The sequence below is a fragment of the Heterocephalus glaber genome, unplaced genomic scaffold (genome assembly GCF_053883595.1).
Source record: "Heterocephalus glaber isolate CG9 unplaced genomic scaffold, H.glaber_assembly_v1.0 deba00000901, whole genome shotgun sequence".
NCBI classification, from domain to species: Eukaryota; Metazoa; Chordata; class Mammalia; order Rodentia; family Bathyergidae; genus Heterocephalus; species Heterocephalus glaber.
The window spans coordinates 11,306,183-11,332,514 of NW_028258171.1; the positions used below are offsets into that span (position 1 = coordinate 11,306,183).

Genomic DNA, 26,332 nt, shown 5'->3' on the forward strand with positions numbered 1-26,332 from the left:
GACTGATGCAGCAAGATTGCAAAAGCTCTGCCCCCTCCTCAACCCTGGAACATGGCACAACTTGCACTCCCAGCTCCCAGTGGACCAGGCTGAGACTGCACAGGAAACACGTCCTTGTCAGCACCTCCTTACTCTTATTCCCTCTCTAACTTACCAGATTTTTCTAAAAGCATTCTTTTCTTTTTCAGTACTGGGGATTGAATTCGGGACCTTGTGCTTTCAAGGCAGGCACCGGAACCCCTGAGCCAAATCCCCAGCCCTAAAAGCATTCTTTTAATAAATCTCATGGGCCAGGGATTTAGCTCAGTGGTTCCGCCACCTGCCTGGCAAGCGCAAGGACCTGAGTTCGATCCCCGGTACCAATAAATAAATAAATAAATCTCATATACACAAATCATTGCTGCAAGCTTGGGTTCTAGGTAAACCAAAATCTGTACTACTGTCACAGATAGGAGAGGTGTGGATAATAATAATAATACAAGTAGAATCAAATGGTAAATGTATACTGCCAATTTCCCCATGATGAATTTTTTTTTTTGGTACCAGGGATTGAACTCGGGACCTTGCACTTGTGAGGCAGGTGCTGGAACCACTGAGCTAAATCCCCGGCCTGATGAATGTATTTATTATGTAAAACACACACACACACACACACACACACACACTAAATGCTACCGGTAGAGAAGTTAGGGCAGTGCCTGACACATAGTAATCATTCATGAAGCTGAGCAGAAAATGGACCTAAAAGAACAGGACAGGATGATCATGATGATGTTACAAACCCCTAGCTGTGGTCTGACATGAAAAGTGCCTGGAAAGGAACACTCCACCTTAACAAGTGAAAAGCTGGACAAACTGAAGATCAACAGCTCTTCTGAGACTTTTAAAAAAAGCAAGGTCACCAGACAAAATGAAGAGAGAAGGAAAGAGATAGGAGCATGCAACGAATCACACCTTATCAACAGTAGGAACCAGTCCTGGGAGAGGAAATGGATGGATTTGCTGAAGGTTCAGTGGACAAGCATGAGAGTTGGAAACTCCAGGGGGACCCCATCATGGGAAGGCCCTACATTTTTGTGAGTTTTACCTCTGGAAACTCTACCCGGCCCTCACAGGAAAGGTTAGAGAAAGATCCCCTCCAGCTTCTGAGCAGAGAGGGGCCCAGGAATCACTTGGAAACACTCCGGAGCATTCTGTTCTTAACAAGGCCTGCCTTCAAGAGGAGTTGTTGTTCCCCAGAGCCTGACCTGATGGGGTATATCAGAGCCCACCCAACCCAGAAGGGAAGACCCAGCAGCAGCACAGCCCAGCTGTCCTGCCCCACATAAGGGGAAGGGGCGACTGAGAAGCTCTGGTGGAGCTCACAGCCACAGGAGACAAGGGCCTAATGCCAGGAGTGCAGAGTGATCCCTCTCCTACTCTAAGACACATCACTAGAGGAATGTTCATTAGAGCTCCTCCTACCCACATTAAATAAAAATTATAGGAGGCCATGGCTCTGGGGTTTTTATTATTAACATATGTTTGCAATACATAGTAGTTATATAATTTCTGGATTCTTTTTAATCCCTTTACTCTCTCTTCTTCCCCCTTCCCTTGATCCCCTTCTCTAAAAAGTCCACCTCCCTATCATCTCCCCTTTATATTGCTCTTTAATTAATTTATATTTTGGTTTATCATATAAGAGGAACCATGTGATATTTAACTTTCTACATCTGACTTATTTCACTTTAACAATATGGTCTCAAGTTCCATCTATTTTCCTGCAAATGACACAATTTATTCCTCATTATGGCTGAATAATATTCCATTGTGAATATATTCCATTCCATATTTTCTTTATCCATTCATCTGTTGATGGGCATCTAGACTGTTTCCAGAGCTTAGCTATTGTGAATTGTGCTGCTATAAACATGAGTGAGCAGGTATAACTATAGTATGATGGCTTTAATTCTTTTAGGGTTATACCCGGGAGAGGTACAGGTAAGTCAAATAGAATTTAAATCAATCAACAACAAAAATGCTGGCAGGGCTGTGGGGAAAGAGGAACCCTGCTCCACCGCTGGTGGGAGTGTAGACTGGTGCAACCACTGTAAAAGTCAGTATGGAGATACCTCAAAGAACTAGGACTGGAAGTCTCATTTGACCCAGCTATTTCCCTGCTGGGTATCTTCCCCAAAGAATTACAAGAATCATACCACAGTGATATATGTGCACCCACGTACATAGCAGCAAAATTTGTAATAGCTAAAACTTGGAAGCAGCCCATTTGCCCATCAACTGGAGATTGTATAAAAAAAAAAATGTGTTTTTTTATAAAATGGAGTACTACTCAGCCATAAAAAATAAAAAATTAGAGACATTTATCACTAAATGGATGCACATTGAGGTGATACTCTTACGTGAAATAAATAGGACACACATGTAAATATCAAATAGTTTCTCTAGTGTAAGAAACTGAAAGTGTAAATAAGGACTGAAAGGTATAATAGATAATGTGAAATAGGAAGAAAAGGGGCAAAGGGGAAGGGGAAAGGAAAGAAGGGAATGGAATTAATATGAGAAAATGAAAAAATGGAAACAAAGTCTTTGTAAATAGGAAGGGATGGAAGGGTTGAAGGGAGGGCAGGGGAATGGAGAAAAAACAAGAACCAAGAGTGATTATGTAAAGGTGCAGATTTCCAATGATGATTGTCATTATATTGTATACCTAAAATGTACTGATAAAATATGAAAATGTTAAAATAAATAAATAAATTACTATAAAAAATAGAATTTAAAAACCTGTGTTTTGGACTAAGCTCCCGCACTAGACCCAACAGAACAGGCTAAAAATCAAAATAAAGTCACTCATACAAAGGTTCTACATCACCAAACAAAAACTAGGCTGTTATCAGACCTTCCTAGAAACCAGGAGAGAAAGATAAACAAATTATCCAACAGGCCAGTTTCAGTTGACCTTCTGCTTTCATTTTTACAAAAAGGTAACCTGAAGTAGCCTGATGTCAACCAACCAGTTATTTTTCTATTGTCCTGTCTTCCTATGCCCACCTTACAAGGAACGTAACCTTGATATGATCAATATGGTTTTTGTTCTTTGTTTCTGCTTTCTTCAGCCCTTCTTTTTCTATGAAGCCAACTTCTACTCAGTTCACTAGAACACTGTTCTATTATTATATGAAATAGAGTGTAACCTGATTCTAAATCACAAATCCAATTAAGATCTTTTAGTTTGTTGTAATTTTGTCTTTTGATACCCAGTACATTACATCTAGCTTTCAACAAAAAATGATAAGGCATACTAAAGGCAACAGACACAGTCTGAAGAAGCAGAGCAAGCCCCAAGTACAGACTCCAGTACAGCAGGGATGTTGGCATTCTCAAACTAAGAATTTGACTTTTTTTCATTAGTTTTTTCAATCTGAGAATTTAAAACAACTATAATTAATATGTTAAGTGATCAAAGGGATAAAATAGATGGCATGTAAAGACACATGGGCAATGTAAACAGTGGAAAATTCTAAGTAAAGGAAATCATAAGAAAGAACAGAAGAAATGCTAAAGGTTAAAAACACATAACAAAAATTAAGAGTACTTTCAAAAAGCTTATCAGTAGACTGGACACAAACTGAGGAAAGAATTTCTGAGTGAACAGAAACTTCCAAAACTGAAAAGCTAAGAGAGAAAGAAAAAAAAAAGATTTTAAAAAGAAAAATTCAGAAAGGAAGAGAAAAAGGGGAAAAAAGAGAATGGAAGGGAAAAAATGGAAACAAAGCTTTTGTAAATGGGGAAGGGAAGAAGGGTTGAAGAGAGTGGAGTAAATGGGAAAAAAAGAATTAAGACATATTATGTACAAGTACACATTCCCTGTGATGAATGTGATCAGTATGGATGATAAATATGTACTAATAAAAAAATAAAATTTAAACAAAGGAATATTTAAGAACTGTACAACAGGGGCCGGGGATTTAGCTCAGTGGTTCCAGTGCCTGCCTTGCAAGCACAAGGTCCCAAGTTCGATCCCCGGTACCAAAAAAAAAGAACTGTACAACAGCTACCAAACTTCTGACTTTCCAAGAACCTCAGATTCCTATTTTTAAGAAAGAGTCAAAGTTTTCCTACAGCCTCAGGACTCCAGACTGAATGAAAAATCTCAGCTGCTACATTTGGCTACCAGCTGCTATTCATAGGGGATTAGAGAAGAGGGGAGTTTCTGAGAGTGGGTCTCAGTGATGTATACCTGGACAAAAGATAACAGAAAAGAGATAAACAAGAAAGATCATAGACATTAGACTCAAATTCTCATGAGCTTGTTAAATCTCTAAAGCCTAGCACAGGGTCTAGCACATAGCTGTAAAACCGTAAGTGATTATTTAATGTGATGATTTTAAATGCATATCCATAAATTCTCTAATACTCCTCCTTTAAGTGATAGGGTTTAATTTCCCTCTCTTAGTGTGGACTGGATTTACTGAATCACATCAACTATGGCAGAAATTATAGGATCGCTCTTCCAACATTTGATTGTGAAAAGACTGGGGTTTCCATCCGTGCTGTGCCCTTCCTCATTCCCTCTTTCTCCTGGATCTCTCAAACTAGGGAGGCCGCTGCGTGGGCAGGCCTGTGGAAAGGTCCACGTGGCAAGGAACAAGAGCTTCCTTCCCATGGTCACATGGGGGCGCCAGGAAACGGCCCTGGAGCCCTGGGATGGCTGAGGCCCTGGGCTTGGGCTTCTGGCCCACAGACTTGAGTGATGATAAAAACGTTTTCAGTTGTCAAATTTGGGGCAACTTGTTATACAACAATAAATAACTAATAATGTGGAAAGACAAGCAAATCCCCAGTATCACTGATTTGCTTGAGGAACAAGGGAGAGTGCCAAGACTGAAGAAGAGGTGAACAGAAATGTATGTCAAGGAGGAACACACGTCAGCATGAAATATGGAAAAACCAGCAACAAAATCTTGTACTACAACAAACTCAGTGGTAAAATTGGATTCCTAAACTCCCTCAGGCAGCCCAGAGGGCCACTAGCAGAAAAGGAAGAACATTAAACAAAGTGGGACTTGAACCTAGGACTTTGCACTGAGCCACATCCTTAGACCTTTTTTTTTCCCCTTATTCTTTGTCTCTTTCTTTCATTTTTTTTTTTTTTTGAGATACGATCTCACTACATTTCTAAATAACCTGGGCCAGGCTGGAACCTGAGATTGTCTTGCCCCAGCCTTCCAGAGTTTTTATGTGTGGCGTGTGTGTGTGTGTGTGTGTGTGTGTGTGTGTATTTCTGTGTGAAGGATTAATATTTATTCTGTGGATAGAACAAAGGGTACCTGATAATTCAAACTCTGTATTCAGCTGGTTTTTTGGGGTCACTTGAACATAATTCTTTTTTCTTTTTCTTTTTTGTTTTTTTCTTTTCTTTTTTTCTTTTTCTTTTTTTTTTCTCTTTTCTTTTTCTTTTTTTTCTCAGTAGCATGGATCAAACTCAGGACTTTGAGCTTATGAAGCAGGCACAGCACCACTGAGCTAAATCCCCGGCCACTTGAATATAAATTAGTAAGACATTCCTCTGAATTCAGTCTTAACTAGATGGATTTCAATAAACTTTCCCAAGTCATTACATCTTAATAGAGTCCCCAGAAATTTTCCAGGTTCGACTTTTCCAAGGCAGCTTCCAAAGCGTCCTTCTCAAAGTGGTAATTACTTTGTGATGACCATGTGTGCCCTGGCACTGTGATGGGAACAAAGCTTTGCAAGGTTGAGACTTCTGGTCCCAGCCCTGTCTGACAAGCCACGGGACCTCAGATCAGACGCTTCCTTTCTGAGACTCACTTCCTCATTTGACGACAGTGATGCCATACTTCACAGCACGCTACAAGAGCCCACACTGGATGCAGAAGCACTTAACAAACTGTAAAGTCCAGGAAATACAAATTCCTTTCAGCAGTCATGTTGTTCAAAAGCAGCAGACTCTTAGCTCCTGTCAACCCCTCCATCATTTCCTATCTTTGATTAGCAGGAATATTTCTCTCCACCACCTGCTCTCCCATCCACTGTGCCTATCATGGCTTCCCTGTGTTTCCTGCCATGCCTGCCTCCTTCCCTCTCCTGTTGCTGGCATTATTATTTCCCCTTATACAAGCTGCTGTCAGGCTTCCCTTTCACTCCTTCTCTGTTTTCCTTTACCTGGGACATCAGCCCTGTCTTTCACGAAACCACAAGGGAGTCATTTCACTTTCATTTTCCAGAGGAAGAGATACCTACCAGGTGAGGACTTGGTCTGTACAGTGAGGTAACCCTAAATGTCAGCTCTAAGTTACCATGGCTCCTGTGGTCCAGGACTGCCTGTGGACAGAGGAGATACAAATTCTGCTCAACACCTTCCTGTTTTCCTCAGGCTCTGAATTCCCCAGAGTTCTAAATCCAGATCTTACCTCCTGCCAACCTGGCCAACACCTCTTCTCACAAGAATAGAGTTGGCGATTAAAATCATAGGTTTGGGCCGGGGATTTATCTCAGTGGTTCTGCCACCACCTGCCTCACAAGCGCAAGGACAGAACTCATTGGTTCACTCTGAGCAAGTTACCTAAGCTCTCTGAGCTTCAGTTTTGCCATGAGTATAATGTCAACTGCCTCCTGCGGTTGCAGGTAAGCATTAGAAAAGACAATGTACATAACGTACTTTAAAAATGTGCCAGATAGCCGGGCACAACAGTAGCTGGAATCCTAGCATTCAGGAGGCTGATGCAGGAAGTCCATAAGTTCAAGTCCATCCTGGGAAACTTATTGAGACCCTGTCTCAAAACTTTAAAAGATAAGAAAAGGGCTAAGGATATATCTTATTGGTAGAGTGCTTGTCTAGCATATACAAGGCCTTAGGTTCAATCCCTGGCCCATCAGAAGAGACATAAGGAAGGGAAGGAGGAAGGGAGGGAAGAGAGAAAATATTTCAGACACAAAGAAGGACTCCATAATTATTTTTTCCTTTATTAGTACATATTTGCAGTACATAATGATTACATTTATCATGAGGAGTTGGTACATGCACATAATGCATTTTTTTTTCTCGGAACCGGAAATCGAACTCAGGACCTTGCACTTGCCAGGCAGGCGCGGCGCCGCTGAGCTACATCCCTGACCATAATGCATATTAATTCTCTTTTTTTTTTCCTTTTTTGCTCCCTACCCTTCCCATCCCTCCTTGCTCCTTCCAACTTTGGCTCTCTTCCCATTTACAAAAGCCCTATTTCCTTTGTTTCTTTCTTCAATTCTTTTTTTCCAGCCCCTTTCCCTCCATCTCCTGTTCCCATTTCCATTTGAAAAAGACCTCTGGGCCAGGGATTTAGCTCAGTGGTGCCACCACCTGCCTCGCAAGCAGAAGGACCGGAGTTCAATCCCCGGTGCCAAAAAAGAAAGAAAGAAAAGAAAAAGACCTCCCTGCTTCCTATTATCTGTTGTTAACTAGCAAACTATTATTTCTGGCCATAAGATTTCAACCCCTCCTTTATGCTACCCTGGCCTCCATATCTCCTTCTTCTCCTGAGTCCCTCATTCCCTTCCTTCCTGCAGCCCCTAATCAGCCCCACCAGGCAGGTCTCCTCTGCAAAGCTACTCAGACCACACCAGCCCATGAGGAGGTATCCCTGTTGCAAGTCTCACAGCCCTGCCTCTGCTGTTCATCTAGAAGCCGTCATGTTCTTCCTCATGCTGTTCATTATCGCTCTGCATGTGCTGTCATTTAGCCCAGCCAGGCCTTCCTTGCTGATTTCTAACAGACTTACATTCAGCCCCAGTAATGAAAATGCTCAATTTTAAAATAATGTAAGTATATACCAATGAATAACAATGAGAAGAAAAATGTGCCCCTTTTTTTTTTGGTACGGGGATCGAACTCAGATCCTTGTACTTACGCAGCAGGCAGCAAAACCACTGAGCTAAATCCCCCGCCCTGTGCCCCTTTTTTTAGGGTCCAACAGCAGGCCAGGCTTTTCTTGGAGCTCACTTTTTATCTTCTAGATATCCCTATTAATGGAGAGGATATGATTTCAACACAGCTTTGTCAGTAAAATTGTCAGAAATGGAAATAACGTGACAGATGGAGGCTTGGTTCTGGGATGGCAGTGAGAGGATCCTAGGCATAAGTCATGAGAGTCTAATTAAGGTAACATCACCTGGCTGCAAACTGCCACTGTGCACCTGGGACTCTTGATCTTTAAAGCACTGTCAGGTTAATACTATGGTTGGAATGTCTGTCCCCTAGAATCCCTGTGTTAGAAACTTAATCCCCAAGGTCACTTGTTAATGGTATTTGGAGGTAGTATCTTTAAGAGGTGATTAGGTCATCTGGGCTAAATCATGCATTAAAGGGTAAAGGGGCTCTCGTAACAGTGGGTCTGATGCAAAAGGCAGTTTGCTCTTTCTTGAGTGAGTACTTTCTCCATGAGATCCTGTATGGTACCTTGACTCTCTACCAGCAAGAAGCCCCCACTGGCTACAGCCCTTCAATCTTGAAGAAAAGTTGAAAGAAAGGAACAGCAATAGACAGCAAGGAGAGAGAGAAGATTCACCATGAAATCTGCAAGGCAGGGCCTTCCAGGATCCAGGAATGATTTCCAGCATTCCCCCAAACTTGGGATGCACTTACTTCCTCCCACCTCTTTACCAGAGATGGAACTCAGGATCTTGCACTTTCGAGGCAGGCACGGTGCCATTGAGCTAAATCCCTGGCCCCCTCCCACCTCTCTTTTTGGCCCTGTCCAAAGAGATTAAATCTCAAGGGAATATTAAAAGGAGGTCTAGAAGGAGTTAAAAGGTACGTATCCCAAGAAATCTCTCCTTACCAGTTTACTGATTCCTGAAAAGCCTTTTTCTTTCACAATTAAGATCAATGCTTAAAATGTGAAGGCAGTTAGTTCATAGCTTGAGCAATCAACAAATGCAAACAGTGCTAAGCCATCCCTCCTGGGTTTTATTTGGGTAAAAAGGAGTCAAAAGGGACCAGTAAAGGATGAAACTACACAAGTGAGTCAACCAACTTTGCACTTCAAGGCCAGAGAAAACTTGTAGGAACAGCTTCCTCCAGCTGTGCTGGGGTGTGTAGGCAGCCCTGCCAGTCAGCTTTGTGACTTCATGGCCTGACCTGGGAACAGTGCTACAGTCAGTGTACAGGGTTTGGTAGTGAAAGTCATTCTATCGGGACTTCCTCTACACTTCTCAATTTCTAGTGAATGGGGTTGTTAGGGACTGAATCATGCATCACCATACATACCCTCTCCCTGCCCACTGCCAAATCTGTAGGTTAAAGCCCTGGCTGCCAGTGCAATCTTATCTGGAGATAGGAGGTAAATAAGACTAAATATGGTCATAAGGGCAGGGCCCTGATCCAGCAGAACTGGTGTCTTTAGAAGGAGAGACACCAGGAATGCATGCACACATGGGAAAGGCCAAGTAAGGACAGGGGAAGAAGTGAACATCTGCAAGTCAGGAAGAGAGGCCTCATCACAGCCAACCCTGGAACATGGATCATGGACTTGTAGCCTCCAGGGCCATGAGAAAACAAAACATTGTTTAAGCCACCTTGTCTGTGGTACTCTGTCATGAGCAGGTTAATCATGGGGCCTGATTCATAAGAAACACACTCTTATGGAGAGGAAGAGAGAGAGAGAGAGAGAGGGAGAGGGAGGGGGGAGAGAGAAAGAGAGAGAGAGAGAGAGAGAGAGAGAGAAACAGAAACAGTTCCCAGGAGAGAGGGGCATAGAGGCATAGAGGCCCCAGGCTGGTCCTTGCAGAATTCTTTTGATGGGCTTAACCTCTCACCCTCTAATCACAGCAAGCAGTTGAGACTCTCCAGGAGCTCCCAGGTACCAGTTATCTATGAACTCACAAAAACATTTATCACTTCAGAGACTCCAAGGGTTTTAGGAGCTGTGTTCCAGGAACTGAGATACCTGTATCTTATTACACAATGTCACAGTGGTCACTTCTCATAAAAACAACAGCAATTCTGTGAGATGGGTACTACTATAAGCCTCATTATTACTAATAAGGAAAACAAGGCTTAAAGAAGTTATATAACTTGGCCAAGGTCACAGGACTAAGAATTAGAAGCTTGATAGCCTGACTACAGAGCTCCAGGTACTTACTGCCCTATCATATTCTCCTATGGTTGCATAATTTTTAAATCAAATATCTTAGTTACTTTTTAAGTCATTTACTTTATTACTCATCATCATAACGTAAAGGGATTGATCCCCTTCAAGGACATGAGCCTGAGGAACAGAAAGAGTTACAATGGATAGAACCTTAAGTAACAGGCCAGTCATTGGAAAGGCTTGAAAGACACTTGTTATTCAGGCTGCTGCCAAGCCCACCCCTGTAATGCATCCTGTTACTCTTTGAAAGAAGCTCTAATGCATGAAGGTAGCTATGACCATCAAATCTCTGGCACAAGGAAAATTTTTCTGATTTTTTTTAACCTTAAAAATTGTTTCTTTTAAACCATCACATTAGGCTATCATTTAGACAAGTAAGCAGGAATTTCTTTTTTTTTAATTGAAGAAAGGCTTAGCTTTTCTCTACTTCATATAGAGACTTTTAACTGTGTGATTACTCTGCCATCTAGCTTCCTAAGCCTATATAGCTGTTTGTGAGATTCTCCTGGGGCATATTAGGCCTAAGCACTGCTTTGGCTTAAAGTGCATTGTTTAAAAGCACTTAACAATAAATAAATGTTCAATGATGCCAAACAGAAAGGGGGGGGGGGGGAGAAATAACAGGAACATCATGTCTCCTCTCAAACAGGAAACATTACTTATTTGAAAAGTCAATCACAGTGTTATAAGAGATCCCTGATCCAGTTGAAGGTTTCTTCTTGTTAAATAAAGGTCAACCCAACAGCATTCTTTCTTTCCAAGAATGTGGACCGCAAATTTTGGACTTAAACTGAGTAAGGTGAACATAAAAGGCCAACACACAAAACACTGAGCATCTACCCATCAGTTGTTTGACAAAATCTTGTGAATTTAGTTGAAAAGAGTGAGCTTTTTCTAGTAATATGTATATGTCCTGCGCCAGTAGTTTTTTTTTTAACCTTACTATCCTTGAGTTACCAAGAATAATATTTACTACAAAAATTTTATTGTTGCTAGGGCCAGGGATTTAGTTCAGTGGTTCTGCCGCCTGCCTTGCAATCACAAAGTCCCGAGTTTGATCCCCAGTACCAAAAAAAATTTTTATTGTCGCTAAACAATAGTAACATACCCCTAAGGAAAAGAAGAGAAATCTCTACTCCAGCCTGAACTCCAGTTTGAGATTGTATTAAAACATTCTTCTTGAGTAGAGTCACCAATATCAGGAAATAAATGTCCTGAACTCCCTCAGGCTAGAGGAGCCTGTTGACAGCAGAGTGTGAACAACTTGAGCAGGAAATATAGACAAGACTATTCTCATCCACAATAGAACCTGATTCTTTTCCTATGAAATTGTTCCTTTGTTATTAAAGGATTTGTTCTCAGTTTCCCTGGAGGTCATGGTGTACTATTGTGTTTATACACACACACATACAAACACACTAAGCAGACAATATATCTCTTTATGTTGAAGCATCTAGTTCAAAAATTCATTTTCAGTTTAAAATGAATAGAAAAAAACATATGCTTCTCATTCTATTATCAGCTTTCAATGATTAATTGTAATGGAAGAAATAAGTATAAAATAATCAGATATACAAAGTGATCTAAAAGGAAACATTGTGCTTAAAATGGAGCAAAAGATGACTGGATGTTTCATTGATGAGTTTATAGTTGACTATGAGTTCATAATTGACTATGCTGTTTGGTAGTAGGGCCAGGTTGGAAGAGGCAAGTCACTGGGGGCACAACTTGAAGGGTGTATTCTTGTCCCCTGCTCCTCCCTTCTCTCTGTTTTCTGGATGTTGTGATGTGGGCACCTTTCCTCCACCTTGCCCTTTCACCCTGCTATTTCTGCCTTGGAGCCAGCCAACCATGGACTAAACTCATTGAATTGTCAGCCAAAATAAACCTCTAATCCTTTAAGTTGTGAATGTCAGGTATTTTGTCCTAGCAACAGGAAAGCTGACTAATACAAAAATGGTACCAGAAGTGGGGTCATCACTGTGACTGTATCTGACCATGTAGTTTAGAAGCCTTTGGAAGTTGTTTAGAGGAAGAATTTAGAAAAGTTTGGAGAAGCAGGCTAGAGAAGCCCTAGAATGCTGTAACCAGAGCCTGATGAGTGATTCTAGACAAAATTCTGAAGATCAAAATGTCAACAGGAATGAAAGCAGAAAGTCCAGGTCCTGTGGTCTCATTCAGGAATGAGGATCTTTTGGAAATTGGATTAGAAGCCATGCAAGTTACACTCTAGAAAAAAAAAAATCTGTTTTACATTTTGCCCATGCCCTAAGACTTTGCAGGAGACTGAGATTAATTCCAGTGGACTAATTGATTTGGCAGAGGAAATTTCAAGGCAGCTCCATGTTTAGGCTCTGGCATGGGTACTGCTGACTACTTTTAACCAGGTTTACAGTGAGAATTAGGTACAAAAAGCAAGACATAGTAATTTTTTTTCCAGTATCGAGGATCGAACTCAGGACCTTGCACTTTCAAGGCAGGCGTGGCACTACTGAGCTAAATCCCTGGCCCTGGCATAATAATTTTTAAAACTTAAATTTTGGCCCAGAAGGAACAACATATAAACTTGGGGCAAAGGAAGTGAATTACTGAAGAGATTAGACCACTAAAAAGAAAACCAAGTACTCTGTACAAGGACAAGATGAAAGATGCCATGAAGTTCTTTCAGAAATCACCAAGACCTCACCCACTGCAGACTTAAGGGTGTAAAATCATCAATATCTCATTACAAAAAAGGGTTCCTGGAACACCTGCTCAAGAAGGGTCTCCCTATACTCTTAAATGAAATAAATTAGAAAAAATAAATAAATAAATAAATTAGACACACATGTTTAAATATTGCATTGTTTCTCTGGTGTGAGAACCTGAACTTGGAAATAAGGACTAAGATGTATATTGGATGTTGGGAAATGGGAAGAAAGTGTTCAAATGGAAAGGGAAGGAGGGAGAAAGGAAGGAAGAAACAAGAAAAAAACATGAAAATAGAAGGAAGAAAAGGAAACAAAGCTTTTGTACATAGGGAGGGGAGAGGGTTTGGGGTGAGAAAAAATAGGCAGAATGTATAATGTACAGGTGCAAACTCCCTATGTTGAAGGTTATCATTATGTATGCCTAAAATGTACCAATAAATGTTTTGCTATTAAAAAAAAAAAGTCTCCTAGAGAATTGGTTCTCCAGGATTCATTTCACTATGCTCAGACACCCAGACACTGCTGTTGCCATGATTCAAGGGGACCCAGATACTGCTCCCACTGGCAGCAGACCTTGGGATCATCCATGTGAGGTTGGTTGTTGAGCCATGCAGAATGCATGAGTTGTAGAGTCAGGGAGGCTTCCAACCAGATTTTAAAGGAATGCCTAGGATACTGGGTAAAGTGTCCCTGGAAAGTGAGTGCATGAAACTATGGGAATGGAGCCAGAGGTGCAGTGGAGACCCCAGGAATTCAGAGATTCCAGGAACCTGCCAGGAAACCTGCTAAGGAAAGCCACAAGAAAGCAAAACCAGCTCACATGAGAGGCCAGTGGGCTACAACTGGCGGGACCAGAGTGCTGGGACTACCCAAGCCTTCTGGAATTCACATCTTACAACCATGTGCCCTAGATGCTGGTCTTGGAGCTATAGGATTAAATGTTTGCCCCATCAGGTTTTGGTCTTGCTTTGGTCCAATTCTTTCCTATTCTCCTATTCCTTTGGAATGGGAATTTTTAGCCTGTGTCATTGTACCTTCAACTTGTAGGATCTGTGTTGACTTTAGAATTTAGTGCAAGACAGGGATTTCCATACATCAGTTGGTATCTGAATACTTTCAAATTATGCCACACTAGTTTCGTAAGCTTTTATTTTTTTACTCCTTAATTGGCATATTTTTCTCATTTGTGAAAATTGAGTATGCTGTGATATGATAGAACACATAATTTTTGCTATTAAAAGTAATCATTTAACAGCTTTTAATTTAGTGGCAGCAGTTTCAGAAACAAATTAAAGTCATTAACAAGAAGTAGGTGTATTTAGAAAACCTATAATGAAAGGCCCAAATGAGAAGCACTCATAGTCACCATGCTTTAGTGCCTTGGTAATAAAGATGCTGCAATATCGGGAATCAGATAATGAAGGCTCTGACTATGTAGAAAACCTTGAAGGAAACTGTGTCTGAATAGATTACCAAAGAAAATACAAAAATATCCTACAAAGAAGTAGAGTAAATAGCATCAACAACACGGAATAGCGGAGAAAGCCTTGGGCTTGGAGTCAGGCAATCAAATTATGGTTCCACAACTTAGTAGTGTGTGTCTTTGAGTAAGTCACTTAATCCCTACCAGTCTGTTTTCTGACACATAAGAAAGAAATAATAACCTTTGTTCTGCTTGTCCGGCAAAGCTGTTGTGAAGATCAGCAGAGATGATGTATATGAGACCACTCTATAAAATCCAAACAAATATAACAAATATAAAATCCTGGTGTTATAAAACTTTAGCCCTGAAGACATATTTCAAATGGAACATCCAAAAGTTAGCAATCCAGATATAGAAGAGTAGTAGGTTTGTTGTTTTGTTCCCTTCTCTTGGTTTTTGTTTATTAGTTGTTTTTGTTTTTGAGACAGGGTTTCACCATGTTGTCTATGCTGGTCTTGAACTTGCTATGTAATCCAGATTAGCCTCAAACTATTGATCATCCTCCCTCGGCCTCCCTAGGACTAGGATTACAAATGTGCATCACCACACCCAGCAAGAATAGTGTTTTTCCCAAGGGCTGCAAATGACTTCTGCCTTGACAACAGATTAAGGTAAGAAGATAGAGGAATTTGAGAATTAAAAGGCAGCATCCCCCCAAAAAGTTGGACATTCTATTTTCAGTCCATGATATAAAAGATGCCTTCTCCCTGTGAGACCTGAGTGAACACTACTAACAAAGTCAAAGGACTGTTCAGAATTCCAGAAGCTAAAATGTTTGACAGAACTGGCCTAAGCAAAATCGTGTACCAATGGCACTTGTCCCCTGTACCCTTTGCACACAGGGTGAACCTGCCTTGGGTTGCCGAGTGTGTCAGTGCTGGTGGAATGGACCAGCCCTATCTTTTCACTGTAGATCTAAATATGAATTAGTTTTCTCAATGCCTGTTCTTTTGTGGTTGACTGAATACATCATCTGTGCTAGATGTCCACACTCAATCTTCATGAATGTTAATAAGAGTTCATTATCATCAAAGGAAAAATAGATGCACAAGTGTCACCATGAAATGGGATTCATGGGTACATGAAATGAGGACACAAGGTGACCCAGGCTCAGTTTATGAGACTCAACTAACCAGACTGCCAAGAGACAGTTCCATTGCTTTTTATTTTATTATTTTATTGATTTGTCTGTGCTTCCATGAATGTTTACCACTCTGTCAATTAATCCTTTAATGTGCAATCTTGTCATTATTTAGGGCATTAATACAATGAGATATTACTCTTTATGGGCTACTGTTAAGGGTTTTAGTAAGTCACATATCTTTGGTTCCCTGGGAAAAGGTTTATTGATTTTTCCAGCTCTTGCTGTTAATGCCCAGTGTTTGGCAATGGAGTGTCAGTGAAAGGAGCTATTACACAATTGGCACAATCACTATTGGGTGGCACGGTGTGCATCACACTCTTACGTGATTAAACTACAGCATTCTTTTCTCTCACTGCTGCACCAGCTAAAATCACATGCACACCTACAATGCTCCCCTTTGGAACCCAGATTACAGAGCATAAGCAGTTACAGAGTTGCTCCTGAATATGAGCCTGTCCTAAAACATGGTCAGAGAGATCCATGGGATCCCACATTCCTGAAAACAGAACCAATATAAATACCATCAGAAAGAAGGCTTGGTTTTTCTCTGAATGCCAGTCTCCCCCTACTCCTCATTTCTCCAGATACTTCGCCACCCTTTTTTCCTGACCTCAGCAGCTCTAGCCAGTCTCTTTCAATGGATGTGCACTCCCTTTCTTATGCATTAGTGATGCCTTATATTTCAAGGTTATCTCAATTAATAAATGTTTTATAATAAACCTCTAGTGACAGTATGCCAGGTCTGGTAAGCTGACCAAGGACATCAAAAGCATCAGTCAGGGGCTGGGGATTTAACTCAATGGTTCTGGAGCCTGCCTCAAAAGCGCAAAGTCCTGAGTTTGATCCCCGGTACCAAAAAAAAAGCATCAGTGAGAGCCAGGCACAGCAGTACATGCTTGTAAACCCAGTGAAACTGGAGGATCACAGGTAAAAGCCAAACCTGGGCAAGTTAGCAACTCAGCACCATATTTCCTAGAAAATAAATATAATCTTTATATAAAATAGATATTTATATAAAATAGATTATATAAAATAAATATCTTATATTAACTTTTGCTACAAAAGACACAGTAGGGCTCATGTCTTTTTTTTTCATGTACAATAATCCACATTTATTCAAATACAGTCATGTCATCTTCTTCTGGAACATCATCATAAATCTCCAAACCCGGAATTCCAGCGTAAATTTCTTGCAATTCTATTTCCTGTAGAACCATTGCCCCCAATTTCTCACGTCCAGCAATTGAGCTCTTCTTAAATGAGAATTTCTTATCCATGTAGCCTGCTAGTAGTGCATCGCTACAACACATTACATGTTGAATTATGAAGATTCATATTAGACACAACCACATCCGTTTATCAGAGCACATGTTATTCGTGCATTGTGTCTAACTCCAACTGATCATTCAGCAATAAGTCTCAAGTTCGTCTGTTTACAAAAGAATTTTCAATCAACAAAGAAAGCCAGTTCTGGCTTTTAAAAACTATTTTCTAATTAATCAAATGACTTTAGATAAAACTTTTTTTTTGAGACAGGGTCTCACTATGTCGTGCAGGCTGGGCTTGAACGCACTATGTACCCAGCCTAGCCTCGAACTTGCAATTCTCCTACCTCAGCCTCCTGAGTGCTGGAATTTACAGATGTGTGCCACCATGCCCAGTTTATCAAAGGACTTTAAATTCAAGACACATTGAATCATAATTAACCCCTCAAGATTAAACTTGTCACTTCCCATTTAGTTTTCAGTTTTGTTTTCTAGTTCAGGAGATTGAACCACTCAGGGCCTTCACACCAGTTTTGTTTGTCTGTTTGTTTGTTTAAGACAGGGTCTTGCTAAATTGCCCAGGCTGGACTCAAACTTGCAATTCTGCCTCATCATCCCAGAATGCTAGGATTACAGGCATGCACAACCATACCTGGCTTAGTTTCAAAACTCTAAAAAAAAAAAAAAAACTCTAAAAAGAGAACACCTGGAACTAGCACCCATAGTAGTCTGAGCTAACCCTTGGCCTCTGTATGGCTCTGATTCTACATACAATGTTCTCAGCGTACTGAGCCTTTTGTGTTCTAGTTAACTCTTAGAAAGCATCTAGTAGCTCAGCCTTCTCCCTTTTTCCTGTTTTTCAACTTAGAAAGATATTGAGGAAATTCAGTATATACCCCTCCTAATCATCACTAAAAGAGTTTTTCTCTGCCTGCCCAAAAAGGCCATATCCTTAAGGTACCAATTGCTATCAAATATAGTTTTCAACAAGAACTATCACGGGCAGAGGTTACACAAAGCTGGCTGCCTTAATACTTTGGGGGTATTAGCTATGCAGACTGCTTGCTGTTTGTTTTGTTGTTGTTGATATTGTTTTGTACCAGGGATTGAACCTGGGACCTTGCGCTTGCAAGGCAGGCACTGGAACCACAGAGCTAAATGCCCAGCCAGACCACTGCTGTTTGAAGGCCAAGGTCTCTGGTCTTTTTTTCCTTTTGGTACTGGAGATCGAACTCAGGACCTTGCTCTTGCAAGGCAGGCGCAGTGCCAATGAGCTAAATCCCCAGGCAAGAATAGTTTGTTCGTTTGTTTGTTTGGTACCGGGGATCAAACTCAGGACTTTCGAGGCAGGCAGCAGAACCACTGAGCTAAATCCCTGGCCCTCTGGTCTTTCTTTAATGGTAGAAGAGGACTCATAAGAAGTGAAGAAGCGGTGCTGCCCAACCAAATTAAAGTCGTTACCAAATCTGCTCATTCATTCATTCATTTTTCCTGCATCGCTGCCTTGTGAAGTGCGCTGTGTGAGGCAGGTACTACCAGGTACTACAAGAAGTGGAATTAATTCAGAGAACACCAAAGATCCCTCTAAAACATGCCTTAGAGGAGCACTGAAACAATCAGGAATGGTTATCCTGGAAATAAGAAGATTCTAGGAAAACACAAAAGCCCTCAATATTTCTACCTTTTTTCTTGTAGAGATGAGCTTGGTTTGTAGAGGGTCCCAAGGAAGTAATCAATAGGTGGCAATCACAATCAGAGCCCTAAAGGAATCTGACACCACTTCAGATTGCATCACCCATGATTCCATCGCCCGAGGGCAGTCACTCCTAATACTGACACGTTTCCTTCTTCTTTTTCTTTCTTTTTTTTTTTTGGTACTGGGGATTGAACTCAGGTCCTTGCACTTGCGCAACAGGCCGCGAAACCCCGACCCACATTTCCTTCTTTCTGGGTTTATTTTTTCTGCACACTTTCTCTTTAATATAGTAAAATTGTGGGGGCTGGGGATTTAGCTCAGTGGTTTCACCGCCTGCTGCACAAGCACAAGGACCTGAGTTCGGTCCCGGGTACTAAAAAAAAAAAAAAAGTAAAATTGTACCAGATACACAATTTCTGTTGAAAGTTAGTTCTCTAAACTATTTTGTAGAATTCCAACATATACTAAAGCATTTCTTTACTGTTAGACGTTATCGTTGAGTGGAAAAGAAGGGGTTTTTTGTTTTGGGGGGGTTATTTTTTGGTACTTGGGATTGAACTTGGGACCTTGCGCTTGCGAGGCAGGTGGTGGCACCACTGAGCATTTTTAAATCCTTGGCCTGGAAAAGTAGTTTTTGAGACACTGTCTGATTTGACTCTCACTGGCTGTACAATCTTGGGAAAATTAATCTTTGTGCCTCGGTTGTCTCATTTGTAAAATGGGGATTACACTTCACAGTTATATTACAGGAGCTGCTATGGCCTAGAGCCCCCCCCCCGAAACTCATGTTGAAATCCTAATCCCCAGGGTGATTATTTTTATTTTCTTTTATTTTTGAAACAAGATCTCACCATGTAGCTCAAGTTGGCCTTGAACTCACAGCAATCTTCCTGCTTCAGCCTAAATTCTGGGATTACAACAGATTGATTGCTTTCGTTTGCTTTGGTTTTTAGGGTTTGAGTCAGGGTCTCAGGTAAACCAGGCTGGCCTGAGACATGTACTCCTCCAGCCTCTTTCTCCCCAGTGGGAGGATTACAGGCACAAGCTACCATACTCAGAAAGGTGACAGCTTTAGGTAAAGCTTGGGGGTGTGATTAAGTCACGAGGGCCCCATTCTCATATATTTAGTGCCTTTATAAAATAGGTCCAAGGAAACTGGTTTGCCCCATCTACCATGTGAGGACAAAGACAGAAGGCACCATCTGCAAATCAGAAAACATCCCTTGTCAGACACAGAAAGAATCTGGTGCTTTGATTTTGGACTTCCCAGCTTCCCCGACTCTGAGAAATAAACGGCTACTGTTTAAGCCACCCAGTGCTCTGCTACAGAAGCCCAAACAGGTTAAAACAGGACCCAAACTTGTGTATCTTCTACACTCCAGTGGTTATTTGGGCCTCTTTTAATAGCATCTATCATATTTTGCCACCAACATTTATTGAGTTTTTACTAAGTAATGCAGTTCCCTAACAATTGAAGACCCTCTGCTAATATACAAGGCATCTTGCTCTGTGCAGTAATATGAAGGAAATAGAGCTCCAGCCCTCCACTAATTGGTATTTGGGGACAAGAAGTAGACAGTCATTTAACCTGTGTTGTGAATGCCAGACAGACCAAGTTCCAGTCCAGTTTAGTCTTTCTTTTTTTGTTGTTTTTTTGCTTTTTGGTACCGGGGATCAAACTCAGGACATTGTGTTTTCGAGGCAGGCGGGGAAACCACTGAGCTAAATCCCCGGCCCCTAGTTTTGTCTTTCTTTAGGAGAACAGGGGGAAATTACTTAATTACTAAGCTCCAAATTCCTCAGCTAAGCAACAAGAATATTTACTGAGAAGTATTCTAACACTTGAAAAAGGAAATGTAAACTGGGTGTGGGAGCACGTGTCTCTAACCCCAGCACCTGGGAGTTCTGAGGCAGGATTCCTCAGGAGTTCAAAGTCAGCCTGAACTACATAGTGAAACCATCTCAAACACCAAAAAAAAAAAAAACAGGAAATGCACATAAAGCCCTTGGAATAAGGTTTGCACATAACAACTTTCAAAACAAATTTCTTTATCGGGTATGAGTCATCCGTAATGAAGAATCCAGACTACCTAACCACAGCCCCCTCCCACTAACACACACCCAAGGGCTGGGACTGGCTAGTGTTTCCCTCCCACGGGTTCCTAAGGCACTGGACAGCTACAGAAGGTACACAGGGCCATCACACCAGATCAAAGACCAGCTCATCCCAGATTCAGACACCAAACCCACCCCACATCCTAAATCACTAAATGAGTTTCAAGTTCCTTTCATTCTCATCTCAAATTTTCTTCACATTCGCTTGGCCAACAGCTTCTCATCCACCCTCACAATCTCCAACACGCAGCACAATTTCATTACCAGAAAGCTTTCCTACACACTCAACCCTGTCTGCCACTTTCCCCCCACACCCCCCGCCCTTAGCAGTCTGAATCAAAACCTGGTTTTCTGGAAACTTCCCCAGTAGCAACTACAATTTATTATCACATACTCCTGGGACTCCGCTAAGAGCAGCAGTGAGCTATGAAACTCAGGCTTGGAGGTACACTGGCCACGTTCATTCATCTGTTCTCAAAACATTTGCACAAATAGTTTAGCTGCAGTTAAGACAAGATTTTCCCACTCCAGCTTTCCTTCTGTCAATTTCCTTGTCAGACGAGTGATCAATTCTGCCTTATCAGAGGCATGTAATACAGTTAACTGCTCCCTGGTAACAAGGTATCACTTCCTCACTTGGCTTCTATGCCACATTTTTTCTTTTTTTTTTTTTTTTGGTACCGGGGATCAAACTCAGGTCCTCGCACTTGCAAGGCAGGCGGCGGAACCACTGAGCTAAATCCCTGGCCCTACGCCACTTTTTTTCTTGGTACCGGAGATCAAACTCGGGACCTTGCGATTGCAAGGCAGGTGCTGGACCCACTGAGCTAAATCCCCAGCCCTTCTATGACACTTTTAAATGTCCCTCCATCACAATATGCTTCGCTGAATCCTCATATTTCCTACCCACGAACCCTGGAGTAACAGGTCCTCTCTTCTATGTATGTTTGTCCTAGTCTGTTGAGCTTAGACCACATTACAAAATATACTTTCAGGGAATCAAAGTTAACTCATCTCAAATTCTGCTAAAATTCAGGTGAAAATTTACACAAATGCGTTAAGACAGCTGCACTTGGACGTCTAACAGGCATCTCAAACTTACAATGTGCAAAACTTCACTAAACCAGTTTTTCAGTTCCATCTCAACAATTTTTCAAGCTGCTCAAGTCAAAAATCCTTGAGAATCCCATTCTTTGCTCCATCTTCCACATCTAATCCTTAAACAAATCCTGTCCATTGCCCTCTTAGTCAAAGCCGAGATCTCGTGCCTGGATCATTGGCCAACAGCCTTGTTCCCCTGCTTGTACTCTTATGCCAACAAAACTTGCAAAATAAAACCAACTTTATGAACTACCTCCCCACCTCTTTCTTTTTGAAATAGGGTCTCATTAGGTTGGACAAGCTGGAATAAAACTTGAAATCTTCCTAAGGGATGCTGGGACTCAAGACTACACATACGGCTTCCAGTAAAACCTTTCTTGTTCACAAAGGCCAGTGAACTTCACATAAACCCAGTTAACTGAGTTGGCTTTTCATTCAGTGCAATATCCTGTGCCTAGAAATTCATTTGTCATCCAAGCGGATGACAACTGGATGCTCACTCACCCTGGGTCTCCTGCTCAAATACACTCAGAAGAGGTAGAGCTCAGGCTCCCAGGTGCTGACAGTGTGGAGTTCAAAGACTGCCGCGTATTTTCACTCCCAGTCTTGTCACCTGCACCACCGTTAAAGCCACACTTCACCCTTTAAAAAGCCCTCAGTAAATGGCTCTCAAGACCATTATTTAGACAAGTGGCAACCCACCCACCTAAATACTCCAAAGACTGCTTCAGTGACAGCCTTCTTTCCCCAAAATTTTTTCAACTGGTTTCCTACTGCCCCAGCTCAGAGCAGTGTATCAATTATTCTTCAGACTATTTCTCAGTCTTGTGTTAAATATTCCTGTATACAGAAAGCATTTTATACAATAAAATGTTTTTCAAAGAACCAGTATTTACCAAAGTTCTCAACTGATGGAAAATAAGGCACATATTTTGAAAATAAATTCATTACAATTGATTAGTAATAGATTTTGAAAAGGAAATTTCTACCAGTCAACTATGCTTTTCATATCAAAACACATAAATGGAAACTTTTAAATTTTTTATTTTATGTACAAAGAATTAGCATGTCTCTTCCACTGAATGGATGTCTTGAATAATGTCCATTGAAGATCACTTAATCCAACTGAAAAGAAAAAGCACACAGGAAAAGATTTTTAAATGCTTTAAACTGGATTCTCACAGAAAGTGGCTCATTATAGAATGATATGAACTACAGAAATTAAGACCCATCCAAGCTCACTACCATGAACTAAGTGTTTTAAACATCTGCTGAACGCCTAAAGCACTTCATGAACCTCAACTTTTAGACTGGTTTTTTAGTACCTGTACCCCACACACACCCAGATCAAACTCAGGACCTTGCATTTTCAAGGCAGGCACAGCGCCACTGAGCTAAATCCCCAACCAGTACCTGTATTTTTACTCCTTCCCTCAAAGCAGTATTCCCTAACACAAAGCAACACAAAATGATCTGTACCAAATGCTCAGGGTGGTTACAAAATAGGTTACTTTAATTATAGTCTTACCTCCTGGAAAACTAAAGTCACAAATCTATTGGTAGGGTTAGCTATCCTGCTCTCATCTGTGACATTTTCACTGCCACTGAGTTTCACTCCACCTTGTAGCATCAGGCATATAGCCACTAAGCATTTGTGCAGCAGGTCCTGGTGGTCCATGCCTGTAACCCAGACCTAGAAAGGCTGACCCAGGAGGATCACTGGGCTAGCCCCTCATATACAGTGAGTTCAAGACCAGACCACAGTCTGAACTACTACATAGTGAGACTGTCTCAGAAAAAAAAAGGCATTTAAGCAATGCTGAATTTAAAGACCATTTTTGTCTCCACTACACCACTGAAACCTCTCATTAACAACTTAAACCCATTAAATACATCAACACAAACACTTTGTTTTTGGCCTCTGTGTACTATATGTGAGACACTGGGAGTTGAACCTAGGACCATCCCCAGTCCTTTTTGTGACAGGGTCTAAGTTGCTAAATTGCCCAGGCTGGACTCAAATTGCAATCTTGCTGCCTCAGCCTCCAGGAGGCATGACATGTATTTATTACCAAGTTAGGTGCTTCTCAATACCTTAATCAAAATAATTATCAATCAGAGAGCTGGTGACTTTATGCAAAAGGCCAAAAAGAAATTTGTTCTCATTTTTAATAAGAAATACAGATTTAAGTGATTTTTAGAAACCAAGAAAGAATTGAGGTACACTGTGTGATCTATGTCATACAACTACTAAATAGCAGGTCCTTTTTCTACCGAATCCCAACAAGTTATTAATAAGGCAGATAAATGACATATAAAATTAAACTGTACTGACGCTTGTGAAGGGAGTCATTTTATCCAACATAATACATGACATTTAAAACTGGCAAAGTAAAGGGGGCTAGAAATACATAGGTCTTCACCCTCCCCATTACACTGACCCAACTTCCAGAACCCTCGACAGTGTCAACCGCCACCTACAGCCCTGCTAACCAAACAGGGGGCGGTCCTGGCCTACGCCGCTCACTAGGACCTATCGTTCCCCGCTCACACCAACATGGAGGACGCGCACCTTGATGAAGCCGATATCCTTCGCGTACTGACGGAAACACTGGCGGCACATGTTCAGGCCGTATTTCCGGATCAGACCGTGTCGGTTGGAGCAAACGCGGCTGTAAAACGAACAAAGGAAAAGACAAGACGTTTTTGGCAGGCAGCACGTCGCACACTACTCCGCACCCAGGCGGCCGGGGCGGATAATGGCGGAGCTCCGATCCGTCTGCTCCCACGCGCCACTCGCGGGCCCGTCTATGTGGGATTTTCAGCCACCTCCCGACTCAGAGCAACCCTTCCCTAAAACCACAATCTGTTCTCACCAAGAGCGAGAGCCCTGACCGAATTTCCTCGGGTGGCTCCAGTAGAGCTGCTGGTGACCCATGTTGCTTCCACAGGTACGAAGAGGCAAAAGGAAGGAATCGCCGCACGCATGCGCTCTTCAAATTTTTCCCGACACATTTTTTTACCCAGAATGCAGTACTGAAAGGTGACGCGTGCGCACTGTGGCAACGCTGCTTCTACGAGGGTGAGTGGAGTAAAATGCCTGGGACGTCCTAGGCCGGCTGTGCATGACGTCAGCACAGCTCAGGTTCTAGTACGCTCCTGCCTGCTACTCGAGTGCCGGGCGTGGTGGCGCGCGCCTGTAGTCCCAGCTACTCGGGAGGCTGAGGTGGGAGGATCGCTTGAGTCCAGGAGTTCTGGGCTGCAGTGCGCTATGCCGATCGGGTGTCCGCACTAAGTTCGGCATCAATATGGTGACCTCCCGGGAGCGGGGGACCACCAGGTTGCCTAAGGAGGGGTGAACCGGCCCAGGTCGGAAACGGAGCAGGTCAAAACTCCCGTGCTGATCAGTAGTGGGATCGCGCCTGTGAATAGCCACTGTACTCCAGCCTGGGCAATACAGTGAGACCCTGTCTCTTTTGAAAACTTCAAGAAAAGTAAAATTCCCTATCTCTAATAAACAGATCATATTCGGTCTTCACCGACTGTCAATTGAACCTTTTACATTTTTTTCCAAACAATTCTACGCTTGGGAAACAGATTTTTAGTACAACTCAGCACTGACACCTACTGGAATAAATTTAAAAAACAACTAAAGTCAGCTGTAATAATTAGGAGTCAACGACAGGAGCTTCTTCCTAGTTTTTTTCTTTTGATTTCCTTCCATTTTATTGGACAGAAGCCAAACCCTGAGAACTGTGGAGCTTCAAGTGTAAGTACTACAGCACAGAGGCTGGAGAACCTGGAGTTCTGATGTCCAAGGGAAGGAAAAGAGGATCCCAGCTCCAAAGACAAGAAAACCCTTTTCTCTTTTTTTTTTTTCCTTCTGTCCAGGCCCCTAGTTGATTGGATGGTTCCTGCCTGCCTTGAGGGTGGATCTTCCCCCACTTAGTCTACTCAATCTCATGCCAGCTCTTGAAGACAGACTCAGAAATAATGACTTGCTTATTTTTTATTTATGTATTTTGCAAAGTTTATTAACATTTTTCTAGTAGCAAAAATACAAGAGCTGATCAAAAATAGTGTGCTTGTTGTTTTTTGGGGTTTTTTTGATACCGGGGATCGAACTCGGGATCTTGGACTTTCAAGGCAGGCAGCTGCACCTCTGAGCTAAATCCCCAGCCCTTGTTTTTTTTTTTTTTTATTTAAATTCTTTTATTGGTACATTTTATTTGTTTTTGGTTTTTTGGGTACTGGGGATCAAACTTGGGACCTTCTGCTTGTGAGGCAGGTTGGCAGAACCACTGAGCTAAATCCCCAGCCCTTACTGGTACATTTTAGGTATACAACACGTTTACATTTCTTATTGGGAACTTGTACCTTTACATGATCCTTGTTTTTTGTTTTTATTCATACATGTTTACAGTACATAATAATTATGCCATGATAGGGAGTTGCTACATGAACATAACATAGCTTAATTCTTTTTACTTCACCTGCCTCTCCCCTCCCTAGAAATAATGATTAAAAGCCAGGCATGATTACACATACTTGTAATTGCAGCACTCTGGGAGACTGAGTCAGGAGGGTCACAAGTCCAAGTCCAGGTTGGGCAACGAAGTGACTTAGCAAGACCCTGTCTCAAAAAAGAAAAGAATTTTTTTGACACCTTTTTGAGACAGGGTCTTGC

The 26,332-nt window shown here is 41.7% G+C and overlaps 1 protein-coding gene and 1 non-coding gene across 2 annotated transcripts; one reads left to right on the top strand and one right to left on the bottom strand.

Annotated features, from left to right (window-relative positions):
- Positions 1–22,671: 22,671 nt before the first annotated feature.
- On the bottom strand, positions 22,672–24,729 carry Rps29 (ribosomal protein S29). Its single transcript, XM_004835598.4, has 3 exons — positions 24,522–24,729; positions 24,218–24,317; positions 22,672–22,770 (listed from the first exon to the last, which is right to left on the bottom strand). Exons 1-3 carry the CDS (start codon positions 24,581–24,583, stop codon positions 22,762–22,764), a joined length of 171 nt encoding a protein of 56 aa, XP_004835655.1. The 5' UTR covers positions 24,584–24,729; the 3' UTR covers positions 22,672–22,761.
- Positions 24,730–24,821: 92 nt separating this feature from the next.
- On the top strand, positions 24,822–25,121 carry LOC147828826 (signal recognition particle RNA). Its single transcript, XR_015450102.1, has one exon.
- Positions 25,122–26,332: the final 1,211 nt, after the last annotated feature.

What these genes read in the sequence shown, in the direction of transcription:
- Rps29 (XM_004835598.4), bottom strand. Translation starts at nt 24,583, where the DNA reads ATGGGTCACCAGCAGCTCTACTGGAGCCACCCGAGGAAATTCGGTCAG. An exon ending in GGTCAGGGCTCTCGCTCTTG is followed by an intron (nt 24,318 to 24,521) that starts GTGAGAACAGAT and finishes TTCGTTTTACAG; the next exon opens with CCGCGTTTGCTCCAACCGAC.